Below are 12,474 nucleotides of genomic sequence, written 5' to 3' on the forward strand. Positions count from 1 at the left end.
GCAGGTCGGTCCTCTTGTCCAGTAGAATCCTTGGGGTACCTGTTGAATAAATTATACTCACCAGATCCAGGGTACCAGGCTCCTCGTAGAATCCATTTGTAATCCAGGTACTTGATTAAAATTAAAAAACGGAGACCCAAGCCACGCACTGAAAGGGGACCCATGTTTTCACATGGGTCCCCTTTCCCCGACTGCCAGAAACCCACTCTGACTTCTGTCTAAGTGGGTTCCATCAGCCAATCAGGGAGCGCCACGTTGTGGCACCCTTCTGATCGGCTGTGTTCTCCTGTACTGACTGACAGGCAGCACGCGGCAGTGTTACAATGTAGCGCCTATGCGCTCCATTGTAACCAATGGTGGGAACTTTCTGCTCAGCGGTGAGGTCACTTTCGGTCAATTGTTACATCCAACCGACAAAACACATACCCATTTGTCACTGGCACATGGAACGTTGTCTCGTATTGACAGGTTCTTAATTGCTGATAACTTAATATCCCAGGTTGCTGTGGTGGATATACTTGACATATTGATCTCTGATCATGCCCCTGTCACGCTGGCATTAACCCCCCCCATATGCACTCGACTGATCGTATTTGGAGATACCCACAATACTTGGCAGACTCGGAGGATTTTAAATTGTACCTCACCTACCATTGGACTAATTATGTAGATGAAAATATAGATTACTGGGTTAGACCTGATACCTTTTGGAACGCCTCTAAGGAAGTGATAAGGGGTCATATTATTAGTTATGTCTCCTGGAAAAAAAGGGAATCCAAATTGGAATACACTGCGTTAAAAGAGGCAATGTCCACGGCTTTTCAAACATACACTTCCACTCCAACAGGGCTTACTCTTACTGAGTACAAGCAGGCTAGGTGCATGCTTGAAGCTTATTTAGCCACCCAGGCAAAACACTCCTTAGACTTTACCAAGAATACATTTTATAGATGGGGCAATAAGGCTGGTAGATTACTGGCGGTCATTTCCTGGCCTCCCAAAAAACGACATGTTATTACCACTATACACCACCCCAGGTCTGGTTGTATTATCACCAAATCTCAGGAAATAGTGGAACAATTTCAATCCTATTTCCAATCCTTGTTTAGCTCGACACAAACAGATACTGATATACAATCCCAGCTGCTAACAGATGAGGAATTGCCCCCTCTTACTCGAGACCAGAGAGAAGCTCTTGTAGGAAAAATAACGACGGAGGAAATGAACACTGTTATCTCCAAGTTACCTCATGGTAAATCTCCGGGTCCAGATGGTCTGTCGGGAGATTACTACCGCATGTTACAGGCCCAGATTGTCCCTGCCCTATTGGAATTGTTTCAAGCTATACATGAAAGGACCTTTATTTAATGAGGCATTTATTACACTTATCCCCAAACCGGCTAGGGACACCAATTTTCTCTCCTCATACAGACCAATCAGTCTATTAAATGTTGATTACAAACTACTGGCCAAGATAATGGTGACGCGGCTCCAGTCCATTCTTCCTGATATACTCACCACAACACAAATGGGTTTTGTAACTGGTATACATGCGGTTAAAGCAATACGTATTGCGCTGGCGGCGGCATCCCAGTTTCCATGTGCAGACTCGAACATGCTCTTTAGCCTTGATGCCAATAAGGCCTTTGACATGGTCTTGTGGCCCCATTTGTTTACTGTGTTGGAGAAAAGAGGCTTTGATACAGGCTTTATTAATTATGTACTATACATCTACGACAGACCATCTGCCTCTTTATTGATAAATGGAATCAGGGGCCAACGGTTCCTGTTGGAAAGGGGTACCCGTCAGGGATGCCCTCTGTTGCCGCTGCTATTTAATCTGGCCCTCGATCCATTGCTTAGGACACTGCAATATTGGTCAGATTTTCGGGGTATAAAGGTGGGTGGACAGGAAATTAAGCTGTCCACTTTTGCGGACGATATCCTTCTGTATATATCTGACCCTGAGCCTTCCCTTGACTTGATCCTTGACATGATCCAATCATTTGGCCGCATTTCAGGTTTTAGTATCAATATGGACAAATCTAAAGCGCTATTGTTATATGGTAGTGACATGTCCGAGTTGGTCCTCACACTTTCCCTTGCATTGGGTGTCCACTCATATTAAATATTTGGGGGTTATGGTGCCACGCTATCTGTCTGAACTTTACAAACTCAATGTCAGTAAGGCCATACATACTCTAACTGACGATATCAAGGGATGGGAACGTCTTCCACTGTCATATCTAGGCAGGGCTAACCTGGTAAAAATGGCTATACCGCGCATATTATATCCACTGCAAACACTTCCCGTACTGCTGACCAAACTGGACGTCCAAACGATTAACAAGCTAATCAGAACCTTTATATGGAAGGGTGGCCGGGCACGTATTGCTTTGCATAAACTTGCTCAACCCAAATCCAATGGCGGTATTAACTTTAAAGGATGTTGTTGTTTATAACCATGCTGCGCTTCTGAGACACTTGAGAGATTGGCTGCAAAATAGCTCTATATACAAACACATCCTTCGAACAGAATTTTTTGGCACATGTGGGTCTGACTTGTTTTCTTCATCAACACGATTGGGAGATCCCGGACTGTCTAACCCACTTCTGTGGTCTACTAGGAAAATGTGGCATATATTGCGCCACAACGCGAAATTGAATCAATACTACTCCCTACACTTGCCGTAATTAAAAACCCAGAGTTTCTGGATGGCATGGCTGCCCAGCCCTTTATAACATGGGGGGAGGCTGGTATAATATCGATTCGGTCATTGGTATCGGTGGAGGACCACCGTCTGCTCACCTTCTCAGAGGTTTCAACGAAACATGATGTGGTGGTCTCGTCCCCCCTTCCATTTATGCAAACACAATTTTACGTTAGGCATATCCTTACACATTTTGCGGAGGGGGATTCGACTAACCCTCTAGACAGCCGCCTACAGCACCCAGTACTGAAACACAAGGCCATATCCATACATTACACTTTTTTGAGGACAATATTAGATCACGCTACTGTGACGGGTGGCATGTCCAAATTGTTGGCTCATTTTCCTGGATTGACCATACCAACAATGGAAAAAGCACTACTATACTCCCGAAAGGTCCTCCCAGCAAGCATGTACACTGAATTATTTCTTAATGTGTATCATAACACTTATCTATCCCTGCTACGTCGTTACCATATGGGAACGTCGGAAACACACTCTTGCCCAAGATGCCACCAGAGTGAGGCTGACACATATCATTGTTTGTGGGCATGTCCGATTGTACAATATTTTTGGCATCTCATTAGGAGGTATGCGGAGGCTAATTTAATAACCTATGTGCCCTTTACTCCTGAATGGGCAGTTCTGGGTATCATTGATCCCACTCTTCGCATGCCACCGGAATGTAAAAAACTACTGATAGCCCTTAGTGCGGCCAGGAAAAAAACTATTTTACAAGGGTGGTGGGATAGCACGCCACCACAGATACCATTATTTTTGAGTAAACTTCACCATATATTCAGGATGGACTGGGTGGAGGCTATTGTTGACAGAGGTAACCAGGTAGCCAAGTTCTTCAATCTCTGGGAATCTTATATATCCACTCTGCCCCCCACTACACGGCTACACGTTCATAACAGCCTCAAGGACACTACGTGGTATTTAACTAGAATGGCTGCACAGGATCAGCCTCTATCTTTGGTTTAGGAATGGACAACTGTGGCGGCTCCCCCTATAGATACAGATCACTTGCTTTTAATGCAAAAGTCCCTGTGGTATGCTATATGTGAAATTGCTATATAACCTCTAACTGTAATCCTCTTATAATATTGTATTGTGCACACTTTGTACATCTACAATGTATAATGCGATTTTAATGATGTCTCAATAAAAAGTTTATAAAAAAAAAAAAAGATATCAGGTTGGTAAATACTATTGGCCGGTGGAAGTATAAGTAATTCTGTTTTGGAAATATTAAGTTTGAGGTGCGAGATTACATCCAAGATGAAACAGCAGAAAGGCACTCAGTGACACGGCCCAATACAGATGGTGACAAATCTGGGGAGGATAGGTAGATTTGAGTATCACCTGCATACAGATGATACTGAAATTCAAAAGAGCTGATTAGTTTCCCAAGAGATGAGGTATAGATTGAGATTCAGTTGGTACTCCAACTGAAAGAGGTAACAAAGAGATGGTGGATTCAGAGAAGCAAACACTGAAGAAGCGATTAAATAGGTAGGATAGGAACCAAGAGAGGAGAGTGTCTTGAAGACCTAGGGATTGTAGTGTTTGTATGAGAAAAAAATGGTCAACAGTGTCAAAAACAGCAGAGAGGTCTAGAAGAATAAGAAGTGAGTAATGACCTTTGGACTTCGCAGTGACCAGATCATTCACTACTTTCCTCAGTGCTGTCTCTGTGGAGTGTTGGGAACGAAAGCCTGACTGAAGTGGGTCAAATAAATTGTGTGATTTAAGAAAGTGTGAGGCGAGTGTAGGCAAGTCTCTCAAGTAGAGAGAGGCATGGGAGCTGAGAGATGGGACGGTAGTTTGAGAGAGAGTTAGGGTCAGAATTTTGTTTTTTTAGAATGGGAGTAATCAGTGCATGCTTGAACAGTGAATGAAAGATACCAGTAGAGAGAGAGAGAGAGATTACAGATGTTAGTTAAGGTTGGGATGAGCACAGGAGACAGAGATTTACTTACTTGTTAGGGTATAGGCTCAAGAGGAGAGGTAGTAGAGAAGCAGGATGAGAAGAGTGTTAACACTTCACCTTCATTTGTGGGATCAAATAAGGAGAGTGCCAGAGTTGCCAGATAGAGAATTGAGCAGGTCACTGGCTTAGGAAAAGCATACCATTTCATATTGGATCTTATCAATCTAGTCCTTGAAGTAGGAGCAAGATCTTGCACCTTGATAGTGTCTGGTGGGTTGAGTGAGGGAGGTTTCAGAAGTGATATAATTGTTTTTAAAAGTCATTTGGGGTTAGAGGCTTGAGCAGAGATGAAAGTTTGGAAATATGTTTGTTTGGCAGAGTCCAGGGCACTTACGATAAGAGTGGTAGACAGTCTTCTATGTGAGAAAGTCGCTAGGAATACGATATTTACACCACTGACGTTCAGCTTTCCGTGAGAGTTTTTGTAGGTGTCTTGTTAATTTAGAGTGCCACAATCGACATCTAGGCCTATGTGCAGTGTGATGGGTTGCAGGAGCCACTTGGCTAAGGGCTATTTCTAGAGTCTGGTTCAGGTGTGATACAGCAGTCTCAGGAGAAGTAAATACAGAAAAAAGTGAGAGCAGTTGTTGCAGAGAGGTGGACAGTTCTTGCCACGCATGCCAGATCTAGCTCCCCCCCCCACCCCCCGCAGACATGCGAAAGCATTGCATGGTGCCAGTGTTTTTGCGTGTTTCATGTCTGCAAAGGCAGATGGCTACCTGCCATGTTAAGGGTCACAGCTGCTGCGTGATGTCACGCTACCACCGCGACCCGCCCCAGCAATGGTCCAGAAATGCCTCCGTTATCTGGACTGCACACTCTTAAATGGGGTGTCAATGCCCTATTCTCACCCCCTCCAGGTATTAAACTGCATTCTGAAGAGAAAGCCGTTTAGGACGTTACAATTGCGTGTACTGGCGCATGCGCAGATGTACTAATATCACTTCATAGCGATTTTAGTACATCTGCATCAGGATCTGACTCAGGCCCAGGAATGTAATCTGAGAGAGGGAAAGGAGTGTTGGTGAATTCAGAAAGTGAGCAGTCTGGTGAATACTGGATCAAGACAATGCCCTTCTGATGAGTAGTGGAGTCAGTCCATTGGGAAGAGCCAAGAGAGGAGGTTAGAGAGTAGTTTGAAGGCATGAGAGGCAGATTTCATATTATCAATAGCAATATTGAAATCACCCATGATGATAGTGGAGATGTTAGAGGATAGGAAGTGAGGGGGCCAGGCAGAAAAATCTTCCAGAAATTGTTTGGGCTGCCCAGGTGGATGACAGATAGCTGCATCATACAGAGAAAAAGGAGTGTAAATTTTGAAGGAATGCACTTCAAATGATGTGAAAGTGAGTGATGGAACCTGTGATAGAACTGTGTATGTGAAAGATTGGGAAAGTAATAATCCATCCCCGCCTCCTTTACTGTTATCAGGCCTGGAGGTGTGTGAAGTAGAGACCACCATGTGACAGTGCTGCAGGGGATGCCATGTCTGATTGTATAAGCCACGTTTCTGTTATAGCCATCAGGTTGAAATTGATAAATTATGAAATGGTTATGTATGGATGTTAATGTTACTTACAGAGCAGGCATTCCATAAGGCACATTTTAGTGATTTGGAGGGTACTGGGAGACGTGTTTATGAGGTTGGCTGGGTTTGCATATTGCTGTGAATCAGGTGAATGAGAGTGGGACAAGTGGTTGGGTCCCAGATTTGGTAAAATGTCACCAGCTAAAAGAAGTAGGAGAGATAAATACAGTTGTTGGAGATTTATGATTTTTTTTTATGGTGACCGGTTGTGGATGTTGTTGTCAAAGTAGAAAGATAAGTTAAAATCTCAGGAGTGTTAATATGAGGGGAGTGGATAATTGAGGTGGCAAATGTGTTCAGAGGGCTAATTTTCAGGGAGAATGAAGGATGTTATTGTTTTAGTGAAATAACTATGGAGTGCAATGAAGAAAATCAATTTTTGGTACATGGTTATTTTGAGATAAAAGTAGTTCTTTAGGCTTAGAGTGTAAAGAAGTTGCAATATTTAAACACTGCAATATTTTTGAATCTCCCTTCCTGGAAAGGAAAACAAATCTAAACCCAAATTAGGAATTAGATATCCTGGGTTAGAATAGTAACATACAGATGGAGCCAGTGTTATCTTAGCTGGCCCAGGCGTGACTACGCGATCCATCCACCTAGTCACGCCAGGAGTACACAGAGACGCTCCCATTCAGACTGACTCTGCCCAGGAGCGCGGATGGAGGCACTCTCCATTCAAGTGAATGTGGCGCATCTCCGTCCAGGTGCATATCCCATCCAGACGGAGACGCTCACAGTGACTAGGTGCGCTTAGTCACACAAAGAGCCAAGATAATGGAGGCTCCATCTCTAGTACACATCAGCAGCAGCCATGTAAGCAGTAGGTCATGTGACATGTAAGCAGTAGGTCATGTGATATGTAAGTGGGTGTAATGATTATCCCAATAAGCCCCCGTGTACCGACCATATTATAGTGACTGTGGCTGATACACATACTAGATTATAGAACTGTCCTTTCTATATACTGGGATTTAGACTTTGTAGCTTTATTTGGAAGTGAGAGTGAAGCCGGTCTCTGAGTTCTTTACACCTGAGAGGATTGTGCACCTCTTATATCCGATTGCTGCACCAACATGAACGTGACGCGGCCAGGACCCCATAGGGGACTGTGCTGACATGTATATCTGTGTGCGACTTCTGCTGTGCTACGTATATAGGGGGATCCAATTAGCCTGATTCACCCCCTTCACCCGGCATGCCGAATTCGCCTAAAAGTGCCCAATACCTGTCGGCCAGAGAGCACTTTTTTTCAGCAAGATCCCCGCCTCCATAAAGTGCAGCGGAGTCACAGAGCAAATCCATCCTGCAGCTAATCTGATTCCCCTAGAGACTCAGTCGCACACAGATATACAAGTGTCACATTACTCAGCAGAGTCTCCTGGTGCGGCTCTACTCTGCATAAGTCACCTGATACCAGCAGAGTTGTACGAGACCTGTCATCTCACTCACGCCAGGCTTCTCCCACTGTGTGGTATATTGAGGCTGGCTGTATGAGAACACATCTGTAATAGCCTCTAATGATTATTATCTTTCCATAATTACATATGGCGTATAGCTTGGGCGTCACACACAGTGCAGATACAGTATTCAGTCTTACACATAATTATATGTATCTATAACAGCTATAGGGGCTTATATAATAGCCTGCAAGATGCAGACGTGGGAGCAATTTGTATTTCATACACAGATAAAGAACACAATAGTGTAATATTGTAGGGAGGATTCACACCCCACGTGTCCAAACAGTAATAGCAGGATAGTGTCCACGTCCCTCTCACAGTCCAGATAGTCCCACTTCCATTCTACCACCTGAATGTGACGGACAGTGACCGCCATACAAGCTCTTACACGTATGCTTATACAAAACAGAATGATGGAAACTCATAGATGTTACTTATAATCTTCTGGGGTCCACTCCGGGATTAGACATATAAGGGCGGAATTACTCAGACGGGAATATAAAACAGACAAAAAAAGCTATAATGCAATAATTAGCTGCAAACAAAAGCTTTTATTATGAAATCATACAGAGTATCCGCACCATATAGATGTAACATACAACAAACCACCGCAGATGGAACCCGGGTGACTCTAATGCACATGGTAATGTATATATATATACATATATATATACATATATATATATAGGATCTTGTATCCCACAACACTCCTGATTAAGATGATCAGATGAGATAAGAATGGGAAACTAGAAGTGGAAACACATTCCTATGGCCGCCATATTGTCGTGCAGCAATATAGATAGCACAAACTGGCATTACACAATCACACAAAGCACAAGTTACAAAATAAACAACAGAACAAAGAACTAAGCATGTGGGATATATGTAAGAACTACAGGAGCATTAATGAAATGAGTAACAGGTCAGTCATCAGCCTGCTTGTGAAGGGCTCTAGGGTGGAGGCCTCTTGGACTGTGCGAGGCAGCAAGTTCCATGGCCAGGGCTACAAAGATAAAATTTTGACCCCCAAATGCATTATGGGAGTTTCCTGGTACTGCTGGTAACAGTCCTTTCTCTGCAGAAATAAACAAGTGAGGCAGTAAGGAGCTTCTGGTACCTTGGACCATGTAATGTTGGGCTGGGAAGGTCAGTTAGCCGATTATTAAATAGATTTTCCATCTTACAGGCAGCCGGTGGAGGGAGTAGAGAATGGGTGTTAGGTAACAGACTGGCTGCTGCATTCTGTACAAGCTACAAGCGGTGTAATTCTTTTGCTGGGAGACCCAGGTAGAGGACATTGCAGTAGTCTGTGTGAGAGGATACAAATGCATGTATGGCTGTAGGCAGGTCTTCTGAGGGAATCAAGAGCTCGATTCTGGCTATGGTCCTCAGATGGAAGAACGAAGATTTGAATGTGGCGGATACCCGATGTCTGTGTCAGCCACAATCCAGGACCACACAAAGTTTCCGCAGTCAGCATTTTGTCACTCTGAACCCCAAAGCATAAGTCATGATGGTTGGTAAAGCTGTAGTCTTGTCCTTTGTTTGTGAACTTCTATTACGTATCACTAAGACTGAGTCACAGCCAACTGGCATCATCCACCCCTGGAGCTCAGCTAGACAACCATTTAGGATGGGATGTAGTTAATATCCCGACATTCAGAATTCCCGACAGCCGGGAATGCCAACAGCACTCACCACAGCTATTCTCACTCGTGGGTGTCTATGACACCCATAGAGTGGGAATAATACCTGTGGTGAACACAATGAGCCACTGCGCCTGCAGCATAGCGAGAACAGGGAGCCCGCAAGGGAACTCTTTGCACTCACCCCACTGCTGGTATTCCACTGTTGGTATATTGACAGCCAGCATTCTGTCCACCGGGATAGCATTACCATCCCATTTAGTATTGGTGTTGGGTTCTCAGTACATGGAGCAAAAGACAAGTCATCTGCATAGAAGTGGTAGGCCAGGTCATGACGTCTGATTATTTCTACAAGTGGTAGCATGTATATTGCAAAAAGTATAGGAGATAGGATTGATCCTTGAGGAACAATGCATGGCAATGATGATTATACTCAAGAAGATTAAAATGGTTCCTCACTTGGGTAATGTCTAATGTGTTTAACAAGATCTGATTTATTTCCCACACTCAGGGAATGGAAACGGCTTCTCACCTGTGAGTTCTCTGATGTTTAACAAGATGGGCTTTACTTAAAAAACATTTCCCACACTCAGAACATGGAAATGGCTTCTCACCTGTATGAGTTCTCTGATTTTTAATCATATTTGAGCTCTGTGTAAAACATTTCCCACACTCATGAGCATGCAAATGGCATTTAAACTGTGTGAGTTCTCTGATGTCTAACAAGATGTGATTTACTTGAAAAACATTTCCCACACTCTGAGCATGCAAAAGGCCTCTCACCTGTGTGAGTTCTCTGATGTGTAACAAGATTTAATTTATTTAAAAAACATTTCCCACACTAGGATAAGAACCTTGAAAAACAATGCATGGCAATGATAAGTATACTCCAGAAGATTAAAATGGCTTCTCACCTGTGTGTCTTCTCTGGTGTGTAACAAGTTGTGATTTCTGTGTAAAACATTTCCGACACTCCGAACATGGAAATGGCTTCTCACCTGTGTGACTTCTCTGATGTTTAACAAGATTTGATTTCAGTGTAAAACATTTCTCACACTCAGAACATGAAAATGGCTTCTCACCTGTGTGACTTCTCTGATGTGTAACTAGATGTGCTTTACGAAAAAAATATTTCCCACACTCAGAACAGAAAAATGGCTTCTCACCTGTGTGACTTCTCTGATGTGAAACTAGATGTGCTTTACTAAAAAAATATTTCCCACACTCAGAACAGGAAAATGGCTTCTCACCTGTGTGACTTCTCTGATGTGTAATAAGATTCGATTTATTTAAAAAACATTTCCCACATTCAGAGCATGAAAACAGCTTTTCACCTGTGTGACTTCTCTGATGTTTAACAAAACAGACTTTACGTAAAAAACATTTTCCACACTCAGAACAGGAAAATGGCTTCTCACCTGTATGAGTTCTCTGATGTTTAATCATATTTGAGCTCTGTGTAAAACATTTCCCACACTCTGAGCATGCAAATGGCATCTCAACTGTGTGAGTTCTCTGATGTCTAACAAGATGTGATTTACTTGAAAAACATTTCCCACACTCTGAGCATGCAAATGGCCTCTCACCTGTGTGAGTTCTCTGATGCGCAACAAGATTTGATTTATTTAAAAAACATTTCCCACACTCTGAGCATGCAAATGGTCTCTCACCTGTGTGACTTCTCTGATGTTTAACAAGATTTGATTTCAGTGTAAAACATTCCTCACACTCAGAACATGGAAATGGCTTCTCACCTGTGTGACTTCTCTGATGTGTAACAAGATTTGATTTCCGTGTAAAAAATTTGCCACACTCAGAACATGGAAATGGCTTCTCACCTGTGTGACTTCTCTGATGTGAAACAAGAGCTGATTTGCATGTAAAACATTCCTCACACTCAGAACATGGAAATGGCTTCTCACCTGTGTGACTTCTCTGATGTGTAACAAGATTTGATTTCCGTGTAAAAAATTTGCCACACTCAGAACATGGAAATGGCTTCTCACCTGTGTGACTTCTCTGATGTGAAACAAGAGCTGATTTGCATGTAAAACATTTCTCACACTCAGAACATGGAAATTGCCTCTCACCTGTCTTAGCAGGCTGATGGGTAATAAGCTTTGTGGGCTGCGTAAAACATTTGGAATCTATTGAACAGGTAAATACTGAATCTACTGTCAGAGCTGTAACAGATGCACCAACATCAGAGTGATCAGGAGAACATTTCCCAGGATCAGAGGGACCAGCTGATAGAGCTGGATGTATAATTGGGGTAAAGGGGTTATCTCCTGGAGAATCCTGTATTCTGTCATTATCTTTTATGTCACAATCCGGGGATAACATTAGATGTCCTTCTGAGATATTCCTGCTTGTGTGTCCATCTGCTGGAAATAAAATACATTATGGAAACTCAAATTGGCAAATAATTATAAAATGAGTAGACAAGACCCAGGATGTCATAGGGTACAATTGATAACACTGTAGCTCGTACTATAGTGCTGGGTTTGCTTTAATGTTTAAAAAAAAAAAAAGACTAAAATGCTTGGACTGGAGCTTGATCAACGCTGAAAGCTCATGTGGGATTACTAGAGGTGACATGGACGCTCATGTGGGATTACTAGAGGTGACATGGACGCTGATGTGGGATTACTAGAGGTGAAATGGACGCTCATGTGGGATTACTAGAGGGGACATGGACGCTCATGTGGGATTACTAGAGGTGACACGGACGCTCATGTGGGATTACTAGAGGTGACACGGACTTTCATGTGGAATTACTAGAGGTGACATGGACGCTCGTGTGGGATTACTAGAGGTGACACGGATGCTCATGTGGGATTACTAGAGGTGACACGGATGCTCATGTGGGATTACTAGAGGTGACACGGATGCTCGTGTGGGATTACTAGAGGTGACACGGATGCTCATGTGGGATTACTAGAGGTGACATGGATGCTCATGTGGGATTACTAGAGGTGACATGGGCGCTCATGTGGGATTACTAGAGGTGACATGAGCGCTCATGTGGGATTACTAGTGGTGACATGGACGCTCATGTGGAATTACT

The 12,474-nt window shown here is 43.2% G+C and overlaps 2 protein-coding genes across 2 annotated transcripts in view; both read right to left on the bottom strand.

The window, feature by feature from the left end:
* The window catches only part of LOC134983892 (oocyte zinc finger protein XlCOF22-like), a 630,483-nt gene that overhangs the window by 366,055 nt on the left and 251,954 nt on the right, over nt 1-12,474 (bottom strand). The window lies entirely within an intron of this gene.
* LOC134983898 (zinc finger protein 23-like) overlaps nt 8,303-12,474 on the bottom strand; it is a 40,201-nt gene continuing 36,029 nt past the window's right edge. Inside the window, exon 4 of the mRNA XM_063949510.1 lies at nt 8,303-11,788. Within this exon, the coding sequence (XP_063805580.1) occupies nt 10,305-11,788 (1,484 nt within the window). The 3' untranslated portion in view covers nt 8,303-10,304. The remainder of the gene's footprint in view (nt 11,789-12,474) is intronic.

This window comes from Pseudophryne corroboree (genome assembly GCF_028390025.1).
Source record: "Pseudophryne corroboree isolate aPseCor3 chromosome 3 unlocalized genomic scaffold, aPseCor3.hap2 SUPER_3_unloc_28, whole genome shotgun sequence".
Taxonomy (NCBI): Eukaryota; Metazoa; Chordata; class Amphibia; order Anura; family Myobatrachidae; genus Pseudophryne; species Pseudophryne corroboree.